A 24,048-nucleotide genomic window follows, 5' to 3' on the forward strand; every position below is an offset into this window, starting at 1 on the left:
CTGCCTTTTCAGCTGCCAGTAGATTCTCGTATGGCAGCACCTCTGGGAGGAAGACTGTCTCTTTTCAAAGAAAATTGGGATTTAATTACTCAAGACAGATGGGTGTTGGATATCATTCACCACGGTTACAGGTTTTATTTCCATACAATGCCCCCTTTCAAAGGCATGCCAGACGTTCCTCCTCCACAAAGAAAAAAGGCTCACAAGCAAGTTTCTCAGTTACTCCAGATGGGGGCCATTCAGCCAGTCCCTGTATCAGAAAGGGGCCTAGGATTTTATTCTCGCCTGTTCCTAGTACCAAAGAAGGGGAACACGTGGAGACCAATTTTGGATTTATCTCTCCTCAACACTTATCTGGACATTCCCAAGTTCAAGATGTTGACGTTACAACAGCTTTTACCTCTGCTGGGCAAAGATCACTGGATGGTAACTTTAGATCTCAAGGAAGCTTACCTTCATGTACCTATAAGGCTAAGTTGCAGGAAGTATCTGCGGTTTCGAGCTGGAAATTCTCATTATCAGTTCTCTGCATTGCCCTTTGGCTTATCTACTGCCCAGAGTATTCACAAAGGTTCTGGCTCCAGTGATAGCTTACTTCAGGCTACAAGGAATTCAAATCTATCCTTACTTGGACGACTGCCTGATTCTGGCTCAAGAAAAGGAAGACCTTCTACAGCATCTGGAATATATTATAGCAGTGCTAAGATGCCTAGGGTATTCTGTGAACGAAATAAAGTCCAGTCTAGTACCCTCTCAAGACATGTGCTTTCTGGGTGTGAGACTGAATACAGCAGCCCAGATGGCCTTTTAACCCCGGACAAACAAAAGAGTCTATCACTTTACTTCCATCAACTATCTCATCAGTCCGTGCTGACTGCAAGGACAGTCCTTCAAGCATTAGGGTTCATGGCATCTTGTATTCTGGTGCTTCCCAATGCCAAACTGCATATGAGGAAGCTACAATGGTATCTCAAAAATGTATGGACACAGCACTGCCAGGATTTGGACACTGTCATTCCAATAATACCTTGCCTTCAAAAAGAATTCTTGTGGTGGGCTCAGGAATGTCACCTAAACAAGGGACTCTCTGTGACCCGGCCAGAGGCGAGTCAGATTTTAACGACAGATGCCTCGGACATTGCTTGGGGAGCTCATCTAAATGGAAAGTGGATACAAGACAAGTGGCCTGCCAGACTACAGCATCTACATATAAACATGAAGGAGATGTTAGCAGTCCAGTTTGCATTAATGGCTTTCAAGGAGTTACTTCTTCCAGGGCAGGTGTTGATTCTAACAGACAACACAACTGTCATGTGGTACATCAACAAGCAAGGGGAACACATTCTTATCCTCTATGCAGGCAAGCAATGATTTTATGGGAGACTGCGCTAAGCTTGCAACTAACTCTTCAGGCAAGGTTTCTGCCAGGAGCACAGAACTCCTTAGCAGATGTGTTAAGCAGACAAATCATGGATCCCCACGAGTGGAAACTGGATCTTCATGTATTTCAGAAATTGACAGTGTCATGGGGAACTCCAGACATAGATCTGTTCGCTTCTCCACTAAACCACCAGCTGCCAAAGTATTGCACAAAGGGGTTTCATCACACAGCTTGGAAAGTGGATGCTCTGTCTTTCAGTTGGAAAACCTTCATGTGTATGCCTTTCCACCTCTGCCTCTTCTTCCAAAGGTACTATTAAAGGTCAGACAAGACAGGCCAAGGATGATTTTGATAGCTCCAGATTGGCCTCGGCAACATTGGTACCCACTACTACGAGTCTGGTAAAGAAGCCTCCATGGCCTTTACCTCTGATTCCTCATCTGTTATCTCAGAAGGACGGTCATCTGCTCAATGTCAAGCTTCACTCTCTTCATCTAACAGCCTGGCATCTTCTGTGTTGAAACACAGCAGGTCTCAACTTCCTCAACAAGTTTTAAATGTGATTATGGAAGCTAGAAGACCTAGTACAAGGAAAGTGTACGAGAAAAATGGAAGAGATTTTTATTTTGGAGTACAGCAAAGAATTTGGAGATTTCTGAGCCTAATTTGAGTGTGGCTCTTCAATATCTTACTGAGTTATTGGACAAAGGTTTGTCCTTCTCTTCCATTAAGATTCATGCTGCAGCAATTTCAGCTCACTATGATTGTGACCCACCATTGTTTTCGCATCCTTTGTTCAAGCAGTTTCTTAGAGGGCAAAGAATATAAGACCCCACGTAGAGCTCCTACTCCTGCTTGGGATCTCAATTTTGTGTTGGAAAAACTTACTCTACAACCTTTTGAGCCTGCAGCTACTGCTGAATTGAAATACTTGTCATGGAAGACTGCTTTTCTGTTGGCTATTACTTCTGCAAGAAGGGTGTCTGAGTTGCAGGCCCTTATGGCAGTAGAGCCCTTTTGATTTTCCATAAGGATAGGGTATCATTACGTACTAATCCTTCCTTTATGCCTAAGGTGGTTTCTAGTGTGGCTTTAAACCAAACTATTCATTTGCCTACTTTTTATGCAGACCCCCAAAATAAAGGGGAAAAGATTTTGCACACTTTAGATGTACACAGGCAATTGCGTTATTATTTAAGCAGGACTAAGGATTTTAGGCAGTCTCAGCAGTTGCTTGTTTCTTTTGCTTTGAGTTCAGGGCAAGCCTGTGTCAAAACAAACTATTTCTAGGTGGATTGGCTTTTGCATTGCATTTTGTTATTCCCATCATGGCAAGGAGATTCCAGCTGGGATTAGGCCTCATTCCACTAGGGCTACTGCCACTTCAACAGCATTTCTAAGGGGTGGCAACTAAGGATATTTTGGAAGCAGCTACTTGGAGTTCAGTGCATACTTTCTCTAAGCATTATCACCTTCCTATCTACTCTAAGTCTAGGGCTGGTTTTGCCACAGCTGTTTTGCAAGGCATGTTGTCAGCTCCTGCTTCTTTATGATTTGCCAGCCTCCTTACCTCTGCTTTGGGATTCTACCCAATAGTAAGGACTGCAGCAATGGGGAACGAAGAACATAGTACAGTTTTGTACCTACCATAAATGTAGATGTTCGAGGATCCCATTGCTGCAGTCCAATTTACCCTCCCTCCTTCCCCTCTGTGTTTAGGGGTGGTTGTGTAGGTGAGGTTACATGCTGATATTTTTTGTATATATTCTTGTATATATTGTACATATTTTTGGTGCAGGTATTTTGGGCCTTGTCTTTTTAGGATCTTCTGACATCTGGGGCAAGAAAAGACTGAGGATATGACGTCGGTCATGCGCATTAGTACCCTGACGTCCTGACGTCAGTCTAATGCGCCCTGACCGACGTCAGCCTTATACTCTGGTATTCGGGCCGACTGGATGGCGGACTACCCAATAGTAAGGACTGCAGCAATGGGATCCTCGAACATCTACATTTATGGTAGGTACAAAACTGTACTTTATGTCCAGTTGTATGATTCTTACTTCCCCAGGGCAGGTTTGGTCATAATGACTGACTGAAAATATTTCAGAGAGTACTTCACATCAACAAATTTGCTTACTGACATTTCCTCAATCCCAACTAAATAGACAAGTCACCCCCAATACACAATATCGCTATGTGTAGTAGTCTTAAATAATAGTGACGGTCATTAACATCACAAACTCACTTCAATGATCAACATAAAACAAACACCAAACCTATATACAAGGGGTGGGGGCAAAACGTCCCACAAAACCCCCTTCAAATAAAATACCTACCCACTTATCAAACCACTATATAGAAATGCCTTTGATGACACATACTTCAGTTAATTTCATAGTCAATGAATAGTTTCTTTGACAATTCAGCATGTTACTCTCACTTTTTCAAATAAAGAGTTAAATTAATCAGCTGGCATAATCATTGAGTTCTTTGCCTCCTATGCACAAGGTTAAATCTTGACCTCCGGCCAATGTCTGTATTGAGAATGCATGTTCTCCTTGTCTCTTTGAGGTTCCTTCCACCACCCAAAAACATGCTGAGGGCTTCCACCTCAAACTCATCCAAGAATGGAGTTCTGAGCAGCAGTACAGCCTTTAGATGCTATAGGGGGATGAGTCGTATAGAGCAACTGCTTTGGGCATCAGCTGTGGTTTGCACTGTCCTCAAGCTAGCAGAACACTAATCACAGTTTGTGTGCCATGTTAGGGCTAGCCACTTGAAGGTTTAAAATTGGGTCTAGGTGATTCAGTTATGTTGACTAATGTTACCAAAAATGGTTATGGGTATTTGCCAGTGATAAGTGGACTAAGGACCCATCTTACTCCAGCGACCCATGCTAACGGTGGAAGGGGTGTACGTGTTCCTGTTGGCCATTGTGTGCCCATTATAAAGCCTAGCAGTTCTAGGTCAATAAGCTATTGGTCAGCCAGTGTCCGGTTGTCAAGCCTGGGTTACCTGGAATAGTTCTGTGGTGCAAAAGTTGGACTTGAAACAGTCAACCTGCCAAACATGAACTAAGGATTGCTATACTCATTGTAGGTTCCCTGGCAGGATTCAGCTTGGAAGTAGATGACATGATAGTAAGGAGGAGGCTGGACATCTTATGTATCCAGGATGCAAGATGGAAGAGCAGTACATCACCACTTGGCTTGGTATCCGGAGTCTACTACTCAAGAGGAAGAAAGACTATAAATTACAGTTTCATGATTTGTTTACATTCTCATCCAGTATGTGCACAAAGTTAGGTAGAAGAAGCTTGGTTGTATCTCCATTAATGAATGCAAAATGACTGATGGACTTGTTAGACTGGGATCACCAAGTCCTGTTTCTCAGTGTGTAGACAGACTTCTCTGTTAGATAGCTTATCTGGCATAACTTTTGTAGAACACTTTTTAGCAGCATTTGTTAAGATTTTTCTATTTTAATTTGCCCAATTTGTCTAAGTAACATTTCAAATGCCTTTAAATACGCTTACACTGAAAATAGATAATTTACTTTTTTTTATTCCTTCTTTCACAGCATACAATAGTCTACCTGAGAAGGAGCGTCAGTATATTGCTGGTAAACTACTAAGGGTGATGTGTGCTGATCTTGGATCTTTAAGTGTACTGAATGGCAAAGAATTTATAAAACTAGCTCAAACGCTAGTAGACACTGGATCTCGTTATGGTGCATTTTCTATTAGTGATACTCTTGGCAACTTTAACACATTAGCTCTAAAACATTTGCCTAGGATGTACAACCAAGTGAAAGTAAAAGTGACCTGTGCACTTGGTAGCAGTGCTTGTTTTGGTATAGGTGTTACATGTCACTCCCATTCTATTGGAACAGATTCATGTTGTATCTTAACTGCTCACCAAGTAGAAGGGAATAAAATAAGAAGATATCTTCTAGGAATCAAAGACTTGGATGTGAGAGAAAATGGGGAATATATTCATCACTGGGTACAAAATGTCCTTTCTGAGTTTGTGATGTCTGAAATAAAAATGGTGTATGTTACAGACACCAGAGTCAGCCCTTCATCATTTTCAAAAGCTGGAATGTGCTTACAGTGTTCGGCTTGTGCACTGAACTCTGTGGTGCATAATGTACTGAATAAGCGAACATTGCAGGCCCGTAATATGCATGATGTTATAGAACTGCTAAATGTCTGTGATGATCTTGCAGCTTCATCTGGCCTTTCAAAAGAGACTTGTGGTTCCATGGAGGAAATGACTCCCCCACCATGTTGGAATTCTATTACAGACTCATTGCTTCTTGTTCATGAAAAGTATGAGCACATTTGTGAATTCTACAACAGAGTAAAGAAAATGAACCACATTCAGAACTTAAATAAACATTTACTCAATAATCTGTCTTCTATTTTAGCTCCAGTTAAGCAAGCTGTAATAGAACTGAGCAGTGAAAGTAAGCCAACCTTGCAGCTTGTACTTCCTACATATGTTAAGCTGGAAAAACTTTTTACTTCAAAAGCAAATGATATTGGCACAGTCAGTAAACTGTGTCATCTCTTCCTTGAGGCTCTGAAGGAAAATTTCAAAGTAGAAGTTGCTCATAAAGTTGCTATGGTTCTAGATCCTCAGCAGAAATTAAGACCAGTACCACCTTATCAACATGAAGAAATCATCAGTAAAGTATGTGAACTAATAGCTGAAATCAGGGAATCCAGTGCTGATGAAGGGGAGTTTGAGCCTACCACTAAAAAAATCAGAAGTGAAAGCAAAGCTCAGGGAGATGATAGGTTTGGAAAAAATGAAGTATATGAGTATTTACAAGAACCACTCTTCCAAGCAACACCAGATCTGTTTCAGTACTGGTCTTCTGTTACTCAGAAGCATACTAAATTGGCCAAGCTGGCCTTCTGGCTTCTAGCTGTGCCAGCAGTAGGTGCCAGAAGTGAATATGTCTCAATGTGTGAGCAGACACTTTTAATGAAAAGAAAGAAACAACTCTCCCCAGAAGAGATGAATAAACTTATTTTCTTGAAATCAAATATGCCATAAATTGAACTGTCCAGGCTGGTCTTAATCAGTCTGGATAAGTATTGTTCTAAGATGGTGAGACAAGTTCAAAACACTGTGGTTGTCTTCTACGTTAAAGCCTTTCTTTTAAAAGGCAAATGAAAGTAAGAGGCAGGTAACATTTCACAGGTTATTGTCCAATACATTTTTACTGATAATGTTGAAGAAAAAAAAATGAGATCGCTCAACAGTAACAGAGCTTCAGAACAGCTCATCTAACTTGAAATTTCTGTCTTAATGTGGACCATTGGACATGAAAGGTTTTGACTGTAAAATGTTGAAGCATAATGCTAGGACTTAAAGCCACATATGTACTGTACATAAGCTTATGTATAGAAGTGGCAGCTGCTGTTAGAAACACAATCTTTTCTGTCCTGTAGTTTAGACTGTTAAAATTCAAGTATTGCAAAATAGTGTCTCCACTCCTTGCTTTGTTGGATTAACAAAGTTTTAGCTAGCAGAGTTATATTTTAGTTTGTTTTTAGAAATAAATTGCTGCATTAATGAATGAAAATTAATGTCTTTCACTTTTATGATTTAAGTCACTGTAAGTTATTTGCATTTAAGTTTAGAGTCTTACGATTTGCCATGTAAAATGTTCTTGTGGCCAGTACTATTAGTCTGTCACACCCTGTACAGAAGTAGAATGCCATCAGAATGGGGCTATCCGAGTGTTAATGGAATGTGTGTCCCTTCTGACTTTAAAGTGTTAGGGCAGTGTTTGTTGACTCTACAACATAGGTTCTCTCTGCCAGTTTTTAATGGAGGGAGAAGGGTGGTGGCTAGGCTGGATAGTTAAGTTTGAGAAATGAAAGCAGGTTGGATGGTGCTAGTGCAAAAGTAGTCGTGTGAACAGAAACTTTGTTGTAGTGCAATGCTCATTGTTTCAGCTTTACGTCAAACATTGGGAACACAGTATATTTTGAAACTCTGGTAGGCCACTATGAAGTAGAATGACTTACTGTTTCGGAAAATTATAATTATGCATATTATTTTTATATGTCTTCACAAGAGTTATTGTGTTCAAGTCACAGCTTTGGACTTGAGCCACCAGGATTCCATAGTAGCATTTTCTGAGGTGCTCCAAATGGTCAGCTGGTTACTTAATCTGTGTAGGTAGGCCTTCATACATTTTATTTTCTATATCCTTTCTTTCTCAGAGATAGCTGACTGTATCATTCAGTCAGTCACCAAACATGTTGCCTCATCCTTTTTTTTTAATGCCAGACTTATATCATGTGACTGTCACTGGCACAAAATTATTTTCAGGAGTGAAGGATGCAATTACTTTGTCTGATGTACTGTCACATGACCGAGATCCATATTGCACAGCCTTAAAAACTTTTTCCCCACACTTTGATCACATTAGAACTGTGAAGAGAATTGGGGTCTTCCCGCTGACTCAGTACCATTATCTGACTACCTCACATACGATCCTTCATGTCATGAAAGTTTATCTGTATGCAGCCTGCAGTGTCATTATTCATAACGAAAATCTGGCTCATCCTTTTTAGTCCTGTTTTTGGTTGCTATAATGCAAGCTTTGCTGAATGCACTGCTCACAACATGGACCTTCACCTGGCTACTACCACGCAAACTACTCTTTCTGCATTGTTGGTCTTTAGACATCTTGAGGTCTTCTCAGGGTTTTACTACATCTGGAAGAGCATAGTCTTGTCCTTCGAGACCTAGCTGGAATGCACACTGGAAGGGGAAGCACCTCGACCCATCTGCTGAGCCTATCCACCCCCCCCCCCCGATATGGAGGAGGAGGAGACTGACTCACCCCATCCCCTCTAGATGATCCTACATTTAGAGAGCTCCTTGAGATGATTAGAGGTTAAGGCAGTATGGACCCCTGAAATCCCGAAATTCACCTGAACACATCTTAGAGGAGGGCCTTACAGTCTCCCAGGTAGGTTCTTCTCTTGGGTGCTTCCCCCCAAGTTGACAAGTTGGTTCAGCTGGTGACATAGTCAACTTGGAAGAACCCCACCATGATTGCTGTCATTCTGAAGAGACCATACAATGTCCTCTGACCAGATTTGGCTAGTGCCCCCAAATGAGTCAGTGCAGTGGCTGTTTTAAAGAAAATGTCTACTCCTTTCAGCTGACCATCCACCAACCTTCTTGTGTTGGACAGGCAAGGGAAACAGATTTGTGCAATCTCCACCTAAAGTCTATGACAAGACTGCTGTACTTCCAAAGGTACCTGAGATAAAGAAAGACTTCCAAAACTCAGATAAGTTACCAGACATGAACTATAAGACTTAAGTTCAAGAAGCCAGCCCTGTGCTTTATATCAAATCTGAACATGCACTTGGGTAAACAATGCTAAGGCTGGTTCATTTAGGGTGGCAGTCACTGTCTTTGCAGTTATACACCATTGCCTGTATTTGCCGAACAGATTTTGTGAATGATTAAAAGGCCAATTTTATCAATGCCCTCTTTTAAGATGGAACTTGGATTTGATCAAGCTGAAAAGGCTAAACTGCAAGAATAGGAGGTTAAGATCCCTCACTGCTATTGGTGTCAAGATTCAGGGTTGACAACAAGTTTTCCAGCATGCAGCAAAGTCCATATTAAATACTCCAGTGCAGCCAAAAGTAAGTTGACAACAGAGGATGTTCTTCATGTTTCACTGTTGTAGTCATCACATTTGGGTTATCCTGCCAGGGGTAGCACTCAATCAGTCCGAATACCACAGGCGTAGTATTTCTGCGACAGTTGCTATCACTCCAGGACTAACATCAGGTCATCAGTGGTATAAAATCAAGCAGCCGACGCCATTACACCAGTCTTTCTTGCCGAGAAGCCCGACGCAGAAGCATTTCGCACGAGTGCCAGTTGGCCGCTACCTGAGTTTTCATTTCCGAATTGAAGGTGAAGTCTTCTAAAGCTATGTATTTCGTCGGGGATCCTTTTTTCTTGCTTTAACCGATGTCAGAAAAAGTTAACAATTGTCTCATTTGTGGAAAGCAAATACCACACCAAGACTTCCATTCTTCCTGCGTCACCTGTTTAGGCTCAGACCACGACGTCCCCCACTCTCACTTGTGTGCTTTGTTCAACACCAGAACTATGTCATCGGGCCCTTAATGTAGCTAGATATTTTCGCTCTCAATCCTTTCATACCGATCTTCCAGAAAAACGCAAGGATAAAGACAGAGACAGACTGCACAGGTCCAAAACCGCCAACGACGCTACGCTAGCTGTCAGTTCTCTTGTCCTCAGTGAGGTGCTGTCGCAGCCCCTGATGCCCGCTACTGTGGATTTGCAGGCTGTTACTGAGACTCTTTTGGAGTCCGGTATGCCATGAAACTCTTCTTCGACTAAGGATCCTGCAGATGTCACTATCTTGGATGGATCCGAAGCCAGTGAGTAGGCACCGGCTTCCAAGGAAATACTTTGCGCTACCGATACTCGACACAGACAGACTTCTTTGGCATCTTCAGTTCTTAGTAAAACTGCCGAGTTTCTAAGGCCCAGGGTACGAACTACACCCAAAAAAAAAATGATGACCCAAGCTCAGGCACCTGCTTCCTTGCCTCAATCTCAAATGCTTAAAATGGCGGAAGACCTTATGATGTTTATTAGGGGAAACCGGGCTACCCCTAATTGTCCCCAATAGTTTTATCTGAACAGGAGTCCGATGACTCTGATGCATCTGAATATGAAGATATGCAACCCCTCTCTGCTTGAGGCTTCTGATGCAGAGGAATATATTCCTTCTGCCTCTCTACCCGATGATTTTTCATTTGGGGAAACCCTTCATACTTTAAAGGAGCATTTCCAATGGGAATGTCAAGACTATCCTCAGTCAAAAAAGTGACTCAGGGAATTCTTAGATTTACCACAGCACCGACCTTTGGCCATTCCTCCTGTCCTGGATGTTGTGGATGATGTTTTTATGGAATCCAGTTTGACTCCTGACACCCTTCCTCCTGCTCCCACGAAACCTGACAGGTATTACGGAGTCCTTGACTCTCAAATTTCTTTTCAAAAATCCTACTGCTGACCCAGAAGTCATCTCTCAAGGACCTAAAGGAATAAAAGCAACTTCAGCTAAGAATCCCACCCCCTCAGATAGGGATTCCCGAGCTTTAGACAGATGGAGTAAAAAAGTATACACCGCTGATACTCTTGCTATTAGAGCATTAAATTGTCAGTTCCACATGCTGAAATATCAGCAGCATTCCGTGGAACTCCTCAAACAAAAATATCTTCCTTTCCTGCTTGTGCAGAAAATAAAGAAATACAAGAGCTAATGCATTCTGTAATGTCAAGTAACTAAGCATACCTTGCAATGTGGCTTGACACCCTAGAAACTTCTTGCAGGGCAGGAGTTACAGGTTCTGTCCTTAGAAGGCATGCTTGGCTTAAGGAACAAACCTTGTCAGACCATGTCAAATCCAAATTATGAGACGCACCACCGAACAGAGACAACTTATTTGACACCAAGGCAGAAAAGGTCTTAAAAAAGATGGAAGAAAAAGCTAAATCGATGCAGACAGACTTCTTACAGGTCCAGCCTCCGAGGTCCAGTAGGCGTTGTCCCCGCCAGCTCAGCCCAGACCCAGGGGAAGCAGACTCCCCCGACAGTAGCCCCGGGGAATGCAGAGATCTAAGCAGCGGAGTTCCTCCTCTTCAAAAACAGGGAGTGCAAACCCCCACCCCCTTATGGTAAGAACTCACAATGACTTTACAGCTCCACCCCTTACCCCTGCCAACCTGCTTGTGCCCCTAGGAGAAAAACTCTCCTTCCAGGCAAGCAACTGGGCCACTATTACCAACGGCCGATGGGTCCTCAACATAGTGTCCCAGGGATACAAATTTTATTTCCACACTCCTCCAACCCCAAAACGGTTCCCAGATCTTCCTCCATACCAGTGGGCAGAGGCCAAAAAGCAAGTCCTTTCCCTGCTCTCCATGAGGGCAATACAGCATGTTCCTGCAGAACAGATAGGCCAAGGTTTCTACTCCAGACTCTTCCTGATATCCAGAAACAAGGGCACATGGTGCCCCATCCTCGGCACCTTTCTGGTGATACCAAAATTCAAAATGCTCACCCTCCAGCAGCTTCTATCAATGCTTTCCAAGGATGCTTGGTTAGCCACCCTATACCTGCAAGAGGCCTACCTACACATCCCAATCAGGGAATCATGCAGGAAATACCTAAATTTCAGGGCAGGAACTATGCACTTTCAGTTCTCTGTGCTTCCCTTTGGCTTATCCACTGCTCCCAGAGTTTTCAAAAAATGCCTGGCTCTTGCCATTGCTTTTTGCAGACAAAGAAATATTCAAATTTACCCATACTTAGACAATTGCCTGATTCAGGGAGACAGGAAAAGCTGTTACAGCACCTGACTTTTGTAAAGGACCTACTGACCTCTTTGGGGTATACAATCAACGAAAAGAAATCAAAATTAGTCTTCACACAAAAAAATCATATTCCTGGGTGCAAGCCTGGACACAGCATCCCAGATGGCATTCCTTACTCAAGAAAAACAAGCCTACCTGACAGGCTATTTCTCTCATCTAGCCACCAGAACCCAGTTAACCACAAGGAAAATCCTGCAAGTTCTAGGGTTCATGGCTTCCTGTATCCTATTCATTCCATATGCCAGACTGCATATGAGGAAACTACAATGGTACCTAAAAAGCCTTTGGTGTCAATACTCTCAAAACCAGGAAACTCTCATACTAATGATACCTCGTCTAAGGAAATATTTTCTTTGGTGGGCAGCAGCTTGCAACCATAACAAGGGACTTCTCACAACCCCACGCCCCCCAGACCCTCACCACAGACACATCAGACGATGCCTGGGGTGTAATACCTGGACGGCAGGTGCATTCAGGGCCACTGGAGCCCAAATCAAATGCATCTGCACATCAACCAATAAGAGATGTTAGCTGTCCAGCACACCCTAACAGCCTTCAGACCCCTACTCTCCCCAGGGCCTCTAATGATCAAAACCGACAACACCACAGTGATGTGGTATATCAACAAGCAGGGAGGGACTCATTCTTATCCTCTCTGCAGGCTTGCCATGACAGTTTGGCACACAGCCTCAGCCATGCAGCTACAGCTGCTAGCACAATTCCTCCAGGCTCTCTCAACTCTCTGGCAGACAAGAAGAAACCTGCAAGACCAACACAAGTGGCAGCTAGACCACAGAACTTTCACCCTTGTAACCCAGAAATGGGGCACCCCGAAGGTCAACCTCTTTGCCTCCCACTCCAATCATCAGCTCATAAAATTCTGCACCGGGGAAACTCACAGCAAGGCCTGGAAAGTGGATGCTTTATCCTTCCAGTGGGTAAACCTCTCGGTCTAAGGATTTCCCCCTCTACCACTCATAATCAAGGGTACTGCTTAAAATAAGAGAGGGAAAACCGAGGGCAATCCTGATTGCCGCAGACTGCCCATGCCAGCACTGGTACCCAGTGCTGCACAGCCTGTCACTCCTGCCACCTTGGCACCTACCTCAGATCCTTACACTCCTAACCCAGGGGAATGGATAATTCATGCATCCCCAATTGCAGACCCTCAACCTGGCAGCCTGGCTTATTCCTTGACCACCACTCAAGCTGCCAGCCTAAGTAAACAAGTCCTAGATGTTATACGTAAGGCTAGACACCCCAGCACTAGAAAATCCTATGCTGGCAAGTGGAAAAGGTTTTGCACCTGGATCCAGGCTAAGGGAGCCAGAACGGCACAGCCCTCCCTACCTCTCATCTTGGATTACCTGGCAGACCAACTACACATGGGTATTTCCTTCTCTTCTATTAAAATTCATGCCTCAGCCATCTCTGCTCATTACAGCACAGAGCCTCCTCTCTTCTCACACCCTCTCATCAAACAGTTCCTAAGAGGGGCTAACAACTTAAGGCCACCCAGAAGAGCTCCTACCCCAGCTTGGGACTTTAACTTTGTGTTGGTAAAGCTCACCTTACCCCCCTTTGAACCTGCAGCTTCAGCAGAGTTAAAATTTCTCTCTTGGAAAACAGCCTTGCTTCTGGCCATCACTTCAGCTAGAACAGTATCAGAGCTACAGGCACTCATGGCTGTAGAGCCCTTCATTATTTTCCATGCTGCCAGAATCTCACTCAGGACTAAACCCATTCTTTCATGCCTAAAGTGGTGTCCAGTATGGCTCTCAACCAAGCCATACATTTGCCAACCTTTTTCCCTAACACACAAAACAAGGGGGAAATTCTGCACTCTCTGGATGTGCACAGACAGCTCAGATTCTATCTGTACAGGACTAAATCTTTCAGAAAAACTGATCAATTGCTAGTCAGCTTCGCAGCAGGAGCAGAGGGCAAGGCCATATCCTAACAGTCTCCAAATGGATAGCACACTGCATCCATTTCTGCTACAGACAGCATGGGAAACCACCCCCAAAGGGGGGTCAGGACACATTCCACCAGAGCACCCTCCACCTCTGCAGCCTTTCTCAGCGGGGTCCCCACCAGGGACATCCTGGAGGCTGCAACATGAACATCTGTTCATACCTTCACCAAGCATTAACACCTGCCTATCTTCTCCAAATACAGGGCAGGCTTTGCCACCACAGTCTTGTAGGGCATCCTAGACAGCCCACAATCTTCTTGACTGCCTCCACCCTTTTCTTCAGCTTTGGGAATCAACCTAAATGTGATGACTGCAACAGTGAAACACTAAGAACATAGTACACTTAACATAAATGTAGATGCTAAAGTGTATTCACTGTTGCAGTCCTGGTTTCCCTCCCTCCATTCCCCTGGCCTCTCTCTCTCTCTCTCTTCCTCTCTCCTTACAGGGATTTTTTGGTATTTACTTTCTACTGGTGGTGTTCTTCCACCATAACCTAGCTCCCTATGTGGGGGGCTCCTGACAGGGCAAGAAAAACTGATGTAATGGCGTCGGCTGCCTGATTTTATACCACTGATGACCTGATGTCAGTCCTGGAGCGACAACAACTGACGCAAAAATACTATGCCTCTGGTATTTGGGCCGACTGAGGGCTACCCCTGGCAGGATAACCCAAATGTGATGACGGCAGCAGTGAATACACTCGAATATCTACATTTATGGTACGTGTACACAAGTCACAAACGTGGCATCTTCAGTGGTTGACAAGGGTGGTCATAATCAGTAAATAGAATAATCAGGAATACCATGGGTGCCTGCAGTCAACTCCCTGGGACCCCTGCCTGAATATTCTCCTGTAGAAGCAGTTGGGGGGGGTCTCATCTGTTCCTTCATTTGTCTTATGGTTGGTCATCATACAGAATAAGTAGGTGAGGATTGCATTTCCAGAAGTTACACTATCTCCACGTTATCCCTTCTGAACCATAGTGTCTTCCACTTCTTGACATCTTACCCTTTAAGAAAGCTGCACACTCTACATGGGGAAAACTGCAATTCAGGAGATCCCACCAGACCAGCATGAGCTAGGCTATCACTTGGGGGGGGGGGGTCTTTTTAGTACCCAGCAAAACAAAGGACTCCAGATTTTTTCTGGACTTAAAAGCATAAATCAGTATGCTCCATAAGAGCCATTTTGCATGCTCTTGGTGTAGTAAGTATGCCTCTTGTTTATTTAAAGTCAACTGGTTGTGCTCTTTGGGACCTCCTAGACACTGTCTACATATAAAACTAGCAAAGAGTCAAGGAGATTCCTTTGCTTCAGCCCATAAGCTTGTTATTTTCAGTGTTGGACATCACCATTTGGCCTCACGTTAGCCCTCTTGGAAATCACAAAATACAAATGCAGGAAACCAAGATATTTCTATAGCTGGACAGGCAGCTGTTTGCAGCTTTTATGGTGAGCAGTCTTGTAGACTCAATGGATTATCTTCTGTCACTTTTCAAGTCTTTCGGTATAAAAATGAAACCACCAAAACTTAGCCAGTGTCCACACTGGTGGGACTTCTTGCTGTCTACACAGGCGACATGCCTGTAGTATTGCATCTGAATTGGGAGAAGAGCACATTTACTTTTCCTTTTATTAGGAGGCCAGAAGAGTTTGAATGGGCCTTTTCCAGGTGAAACTAATTCCTTGGTGGACTGGCTTAGCCATTACCTGCTAATACCTGATGAGTGGATCCTCAAGTTTAGCAATATCAGAGATTGCTCCACTGCTGGGATAAACCATGCTTTGACTATTTTGCATCACCAGGCAATACTAAATGAAGCAACTTATTTTCCCTTATTCTTCCTTTAGGAGTACATCCCTCTTCTAGAAGTGGCCCTCAGGTCTCCTCTACTCTACTCCCATTTCCTTTTATTCAGATATTATTATTTATTTTTAAACAAGCTGCACAAGGCTAGTCATTCTTGTAGTTCCCTTTTGACCCCCAACATATCTGATTTACCTCTGCTATGGTCTCAACCTCTAGACCAGCTTATCCACCTCAGACCGACCTGCCAGGAGTTTCCTGTCTCACTCACTACTTCACTCCCTACAGTTGCATGCTTTCATTACTTCTGGTAATGTGTAGAGCTCTGCTTATGAAATGAATGTTCTTTTTCAGAGATCTAACACAAGGTAAAAATACATTGTGACTTTTTCCCTTCAGAGTTATATCAGGGTTCTTAGACCATTTCACAACCCCGATACTAAGTATTCTGAAATATTCATCCCAAATTGTTGACTCTGGACTTAAGCTACTGCTCAGTTAAAGATAACCTAAAAGCCATTTCAAATTGCAAATTTGTTGTCCTTTGCTTCCTTTAAAGTTTTTAAAATATTTTTGAAAGGGACTTTTTTGATTTCCTGCTAAAAAAAATCAGCACCTTCTTGGGATGTTTGTTTTGTTTTAGAGCACTTGACTGACCTTTTGAATCTGCCACCATGGCTGATTTGAACATCTTTATTAAACAGGACACTAAAGAAGTGTCATAAGTACTTTCACAGTAATAGAAAAGGAAACAAACAATATTAATGTTTCATTTTCTTACGGTATACATTTTAACATTTTTCATTCACTCCAACATTACACAAGTAACATTACATAAGTAACATTACATAAATTACTCTATTCTGTCATCCTGAGCACTATTCTGTGTGCATTGTTCCCACAAATTCCATTTATTTGTATGTAATTTGCACCTTCCATTTTCTAAGGACTGCACTTCCAATTCTTTTATCTCCTTTACAATATTCAATACTTCAGATATTGGGTTTAGATTTGGATTTCCTAGTACCTGTTTTTTTCAACCAATAATATTAAAATAAGGCCTAACTACGTCTGAAGTAGTCAGACCCTATAGTCAGGTTCAGAAAAATAATCACATTAGTTGCCACCATTTGCTTGCCCAACATTTCAAAGTGTTTTGTAGGACATTTTTAAAATCTGCCAACTTGTTGCATTCCTAAAACAACCATGTGCCTCTAATCTCTCATCTCCAGCAGATGCTGTCTATCCAAGGAAAAATTACTGAAGTCTGCCTTAAGTATAAAAATACTCAAGCAAACCCTTCCAAACAAGAATCCTGAATCTTCCAGACCTGTTGCATACATTGGAGTTGCAAGGATGTCTTTCCATTGTCCTTTGTGTATTGCCTTTCCAGTCTTATCTTCCCTATATTTTTTTTAACTCCACTGATTCTTATAGTTATCATGATGTATTTTATATGCCACACTGACTATCCCTTTTTAATGGCATCTTCTGTTCTAGACTAATCTAAAAACATGACCAGAGATGTTTTTTTGTTGGCATTGTTAGTCACTAACCTGCAGTCCAATTCTGCTTAGTCTCATCCTACACTATCTTTCCCTATTTAGTTATTTGCTTCCAAATAACCAGGTCTCCCCCGAGTTTCTTAATCTTCCCTTTCCACTTTGACTTGTAAACTTCTGCTTATGTATGAGCCCTAATTGTGTAGCTGTAAAGTATCCCTTTAAATCAAGCAATCCTAAACCACCTTGTTCTATGGGGAGAATCAACTTATCCCACTTCACTCTTATCCCCCACCTGTTGTGGTCTACAATTTTTCCTCTGGTTGGTAAAAAAAAATGTGCCTGACCTATATAGAGGTAACATACTTGGATACATTTTCATTGTTTGTATCTTCCAGTTACTCAGTTTTTGTATCCTGTTCTGTTTAATCTCTCTTCCTACATAACTTTATATACTGTAATAGAATCTTTTTTAATCCATACACCTAAATATTTCATCTTATGTCCCCATAAACATGGGTATTACTGAACCACTTCATGTTTACTTATTTAACATTTGTTCATTAGTTAACATTTATTTAACATTTGTTAACTGGGAAGGTCAAGTGGGACAGAGCCCATTTTCAGTGGTTGCCTGAGGAAAAACGTTCCAGGTGCACATCTTTGGAATGTGGATGGAAACTGGAGTACTCTGAGGAAACCCACGCGAATGCAAGGGAGGATATGCAGACTCCACACAGAAGGCACCCCAGCTAAGAATCAAACCAGAGAACTTCTTGCTGTGAGGTAGCAACGCTATCCACTCATGTTGGTACATAGTTTACTGTTATGGCCTTCATTTTATCTTCATTTATTTTATATACTGAAAATATATGAACCTCGCTGAAAGTATTCCACAACACATTTTTTTCTGGATTTATCAAGTATAAAATCATAGCATCTGCAAATAAAGCTAACTTTTCGTGATTACCAACCTTTATTTTCTTTACTAATGGCTTTAAATGTAAAGCAAATAAAGAGGAAAAGACACACTGCCTTGTTCCTCTGTTCAAACCCAACTTGTCAGAGAGGCACCCTCCCACCTTAATTTTTGCCTCTGAGCCTTCATAAAGCATCCTCATTAACCCCATTATTCTACTGGGAAATGAAAATGCTACCACTACCCTACTCAGAAAATCCCAGCTACTCTATGGACCTCAGAAAGGAAGTTTCTTGGCACTCCATTGTGGATCTATCTAAGCTCAATCGGTTCCTCCTAGTCCCAAAGTTCAAAATATTAACACTTCAGAAAGTACTACCCCTGATATCCCCCAGGCCTTCATGGTCTCTCTAGACCTAAAAGACGCTTACCTGCACATTCCTATTCAGGAGTCCCACATAAGATGTCTACGCTTCAAGGAAGGATCCAATCACCATCAATTTGCTACACTGCCCTTTGGCTTATCTCCTGCACCAAGATTGTTCACAAAGTGTCTGGCACCAGCAGTAGCCTTTGGCAGGAACAGGTGATCCAAATCTGTCTGTACCTAGACTATCTCACACAGTCCACAGATCAGACAAAACTCAAGGACCTCAGATTCACCTAGGACCTTTTTTCTTCCCTGGGGTTTTTACTGAACTTCCAGAAATCCAACACCTCACCAGCCCAAAAGATTGTTTTCCTGGGGACCCTTCTGGACTCCTCTCTGCAAAAGGCATTCCTCCTTCCAGAGAAAGTCTATTTTCTTTCGGATTACTTCAACAGGATACAGCTGAGGGATTGAATCTCAGCAAAGGAATTTCCACAAGCTCTGGAGTATATGGCTTCATGTATCCTCATGGTTCTCCTTGCCAGGCTACACACGAGGAAGCTGCAGTGGTATCTCAAGAGTGTATGGTGCTAGAGCTCACAGTCCCTAGCGACCCAGATTCCCCTCATCTCTTGCCTCAGAGTGGTGGGTGCAGGCTTGCTTCCAGAATCAGGGCCTCCACTTCAAATTCTTAACACAGGGTCAAACCCTCACTACAGGTAGCTCAGAGACAGCCGGAGGAGGGGGCTTACTTCCAGAACCTCCAAACCCAGGGAAAGTGGGATTTCAACTCCCAGGACAGACACATCAATTGGAAGGAACTCATGGCAGTACTAAAGGGTCCGACAGCCTTCAAGGAAATGTGGACACCAGGTGGCCTACTAATAAAGGCAGACAATATCGCAGTAATGTGGTAAACAAACAGGGAGAGACGCATTCTTACACCCTGTGCCATCTAGCAATGCAAATCTGGGAAACAGCACATTCCATTGGGTTTGCACCTCATAGCACAATACCTCCCAGGAGTTCAGAATGCCCTGGCAGAACATCTGAGCAGAAATGTGATGGACCCTCACAAGTGTCACCTGCATCCAGAAATTTTTCTATCCCTTACCGAAATTTGGAGAGTTCCTCAAGTGGACTTATTCGCATCTGAGGAAAACATGCACCTACAAGGAACGGACAGGAGACAGTCTGGAAAACAGATGCCTTCTCCTTTCAGTGGACTCAGCTCTTCTTCATTTACGCATTTCCCTTCTACCTTGTGTTTTCCTAAAATAACGGAAGAGGGCCCAAGAGCAATTCCGATAGCTCCAAACTGGCCGAGACAGCATTGGTAACTGCTCCTCCTCAAGCTCACCAACCAGACCCCATGGCTACTACCTCAGAGGGTAGACCTCCTCATCCAGAATGGAGGAGAAGTCGTCCACCCCAACCTACAGAACCTCAGCCTTGCAGCGTGGATGATCCCACAACAACCAAAAGCAGTACTAACCTAAGTAAACAGTGCTAGACATCCTCAAAGAATCTAGAAGGCCTATCACTAGGAAATCCTACTCAGCTTAGTGGAAAAGGTTCTCTACTTGGTGCAAAGATCATCACCTAGATCCACAATCAGCACATATTTCCAGCATCCTGGAACACCTGACTGGGGTGCTGAATCACAGAATATCTCATTGATCCATTACAATCCATGCTTCTGCCATCTCTAAAGATGTGCCTTCTCACCCTCCTCTCTTCTCCCATCCCCTCTTAAGTCAATTTCTTAGGGGACTAATTCACATTAGACCCCCCCCCAGAAGGAACCCTGCTCTTCCATGGAGCCTTAACTTTGTGATACAGAAGCTGACCTTGCCCCCGTTTGAGCCGGCAGCTTCTGCTGACGTAAAGTTTCTGACTTGGAAAACAGCACTGCTTCTGGGATCAGTTCAGCCAGAAGGGTTTCTCAGTTGCAGGCCTTCATGGCAGTGGAATATTTCCATATCTTCTACAAGGCTAGGGTGTCTATCAGAACCAACCCCTCCTTCATGCCCATGGTGGTCAATGACACCGCTCTCCCATTAATCTCCCTTCCTTTTTCCCAACCCTCAAAACAAAGGGGAGAAAATTCTGCACTCCTTGAATATGCACAGACAGCTACTCTTCTATTGACAAGACTAAAACCTTGAGGAAGACTGAACAGCTGCTCATTACATTTGCCCCTGGCTCAGAAGGCAAGCCAGCCTCTAAACAAACTATTTCCTAATAGATTTCCCATTGCATTTCCTTTTGTTACAGCTCTCATGGCAAAGTACCTCATGTAAAGATCTGGTCACACTCCACCAAGGCAGCAGCAATCTCTGAAGCCTTCATTAAGGGTGTCCCCACTAAGGACATTTTAGAAAATTCAGTTTGTTCCTTAACCAAGCACTATCATTTGGCTTCCTTCTCAGAGTCTAGAACAGGCTTTGCCACTGCAGTCCTGCAGGGCATCCTCTCTTCTCCTTAGGCTCCTTCCACCTTTCCTTTTAAGCTTTGGGAATCTTCCCAGTAGTCAGGACTAAAACAGTGAAACACGAAGAACATAGTACAATTGTGTACACTTACCATAAATGTAGATGTCTGAGTGCATTAACTGTTGCAGTCTTCTTTTCCTCTCCCTCCTGCCCCCTTAGCCTACTGTGTAGGGCTCTTTCTGTCCGTTTACACATCAACCAAGAGAACCTTCCTGGGCTCCCTTGCTCTGTCAGGTTATCCATTGGATACCTCCTGTCTTCTTAGGGCTCCTCATAGTTGAGGGCAAGAAAATATTTAATGACGCAGGCTGGCTACCTTTATACCCAAATGAACTGACGTCGGGCAGGGCATCCACCAGCCTGGGAGCTGGAAAGATTTTTCTCTGGTAGTCAGGCCGGCTGAGGCTTTCATGGCAGGAAATCCCAATAGGCAGAACTGCAACAGTGAATACTCTCAAACATCTACATTTATTGCAAGTCTACACAACTATATTATTTCTCTGGTCTCTGTTCAGATGGAGCGGCAGAAGTGCATTTGGCACCCTCTTCTGACTACATCACACTCCTCAAAAGCTCAGTCCTTCTTAACCATAATCTGTCTTTGTTGCTGAGCCCTCCAAGATTGAGTATGCCCCCATTATACTATCACTAGTTCTATGATAAACCTGCCCTTCAAAGATCACTCACAACTCTCTCTAGAAAGAATTTGGAGGAGGATGGTGGGTAGGTTGTTTGTGTCAGGGTAGAGAACAGGGAAATCTCACATTCTATTAAGCAGATAACTTACAGTGGATATAAAAAGTTTACACACCCCTGTTAAAATGCCAAGTTTTTGTGATATAAAAAAATAAATTCATAATAAATCATTTCAAAACTTTTTCCACTTTTAATGTGATCTATAACCTGTACAGTTCAATTGAAAAACAGATCTGTTGGGGGAAAAATTTTAAAAATAAAGTGCAATAAGCTGGTTGTATAAGTGTGCAGACAGTTAAACTAATACTTTGTTGAAGTACCTTTTGATTTAATTACAACATTCAGTCTTCTTGGGTACACACCTGCCATCAATTCAAGAGACTCCAATTAACCCCAAATAAAGTTCAGCTATAGTAGGATTTACCTGACATTTACTCAGTTGCCTGCTACAGCAAAAGCCATGGTTTGCAGAGGGCTTACAAAGCATCAAAGAGAACTCATTGTTGAAAAGTATCAGTCAGGAGAAGGGTACAAAAAAATTTCCACAGCATTGGATATACCATCAAACACAGTGAAGACAGTCATCAAAAAGTGGAGAAAATATGGGACAACAGTGATGTTGCAAAGAACTGGACATCCCTCCAAAATTGATGAAAAGACGAGAAAAAAACTGGTCAGGGAGGCTGCCAAGAGACCTACATCAACACTTAAGGAGCTGCAGGAATTTCTGGCAAGTACTGGTTGTCTACTACATGTGACAACAATCTCCCATATTCTCCATATGTCTGGGCTTTGGGGTAGGGTTGCAAGATGGAAGCCTTTTCTTACAAAGAAAAACATCCAGGCCCGGGTAAAATTTGCAAAACAATACATAGTCTCCCAAACCTATATGGGAAAATGTTTTGTGGTTTGATGAGACCAAGGTTGAACTTTCTAGCCACAATTCCAAAAGGTACTTTTGGTGCAAAAACATCACTTAATCACCAAAAGAACACCATCCCCACGGTGAAGCATGGTGGTGACAGTATCATGCTTTGGGGTTGCTTTTCTTTAGCTAGAACTGGGGCTTTATAAGAGGTGGAAGGAATTATGAACAGTTCCAAATACCAGTCACTTTTGGCCCAAAACCTTCAGGAGTCTGCTAGAAAGCTGAAGATGAAGAGTAATTTCACCTTTCAACACAACAATGACCCCAAGCATACATCCAAATCAACAAAAAATGGCTTCACCAGAAGAAAATTAAAGTTTTGGAATGGCTCAGCCAGAGCCCAGACTTAAATCCAACAGAAAATCTGTGGTGTGACCTGAAGAGGGCTGTGCACAAGAAATGCCCTCGCAACTGGACAGATTTGAAGTGCTTTTGCAAGGAAGAGTGGGCAAATATTGCCAAGTCAATGTGTGCCATGCTGATAGACTCCTACCCAAGAAGACTGAATGCTGTAATTAAATCAAAATGTGCTTCAGAACAGTATTAGTTTAATGGTGTGCACCACTTATGCAACCAGCTTACTAGACATTTTTTATTTTTATTTTTTCCCCCTAACAGATTTGTTTTTCAATTCAGTTGTACAGGTTATAGGTCACATTAAAGAAGGGAAACATTTTGAAATGATTTATTGTGGTCTCATATTTTTATATCACAAAAACCTGTCATTTTGACAGGGGTGTGTAAACGTTTTATATCCACTGTATGTATTTCTCAGATCTTGCCCAGACACAAACAGAAGGACAGATTACACAGGTAGTATGGGTGGCCTGCTAGAGTACATTTTTTCAAACTGATTGTTCCAAAGGAAGCTCTTGCTCTATAAATACAGTCAAGGCTGCAATGTTTAGCAAATGTGTGTAGAAAATACCATGTAGTCACTGCTGTAATATCCTGAAACAGGAAATTTCATAGAAAGGCCATGACACAGAGCCCTGACCGTGTGCGCTTTTGGATGGCACAGTGAGATATTTGCCTGCTTTTTTATTGCAGGAGGATATGCAGTCAGAAATTCACTTTAACAATGTAACCTAGGAAATCTTTTGATCAAAGAGTAGTCACTGGAAAGTTAACAAAAAGCTGTTCAACCTTCCTGAAGTCCCCTGTGCTGCCCCAAATGAAATTACAATTGTCTATGTATATCCTTTTGTTGCAGGTAGGTACTCCCATTTCTTTATGTACTTAGAAAAAAATACAGGCAAATTAATATACTGATTCAAATTAGTCTGCATAGAGACTTTGGTTATTAGGATGGTTTTGTTCTCAGAAAAAACCCATCTTGATGGAAAAACTGTATAAGGGTATTGAGAAGACAAGGCATGCACTGATTAAATCTGTCTTGCCAAAGTAATGGCTGTGAGATAAGCCGTCTTCCATGATAGGAATTTATCTGATGAACTTGCAGGCTCAAAAGGGTCTCATCATGGATTCCAATATGAAGTTTAGAT

At 42.7% G+C, this 24,048-nt stretch overlaps 1 protein-coding gene across 13 annotated transcripts in view; it reads left to right on the forward strand.

The window, feature by feature from the left end:
• LOC122790995 (zinc finger protein 618-like) overlaps positions 1 to 6,979 on the forward strand; it is a 2,638,133-nt gene extending 2,631,154 nt beyond the window's left edge. For all 13 annotated transcript variants that reach the window (XM_044058728.1, XM_044058724.1, XM_044058727.1 and 10 more), the window contains one exon: positions 4,964 to 6,979. In XM_044058728.1, coding sequence (XP_043914663.1) covers positions 4,964 to 6,447 — 1,484 coding nt within the window. In that variant the 3' untranslated portion in view covers positions 6,448 to 6,979. The remainder of the gene's footprint in view (positions 1 to 4,963) is intronic.
• The last annotated feature ends 17,069 nt before the right edge of the window (positions 6,980 to 24,048 follow it).

This window comes from Protopterus annectens, chromosome 16.part0 (genome assembly GCF_019279795.1).
Source record: "Protopterus annectens isolate FY-2018-M chromosome 16.part0, PAN1.0, whole genome shotgun sequence".
Taxonomy (NCBI): Eukaryota; Metazoa; Chordata; order Ceratodontiformes; family Protopteridae; genus Protopterus; species Protopterus annectens.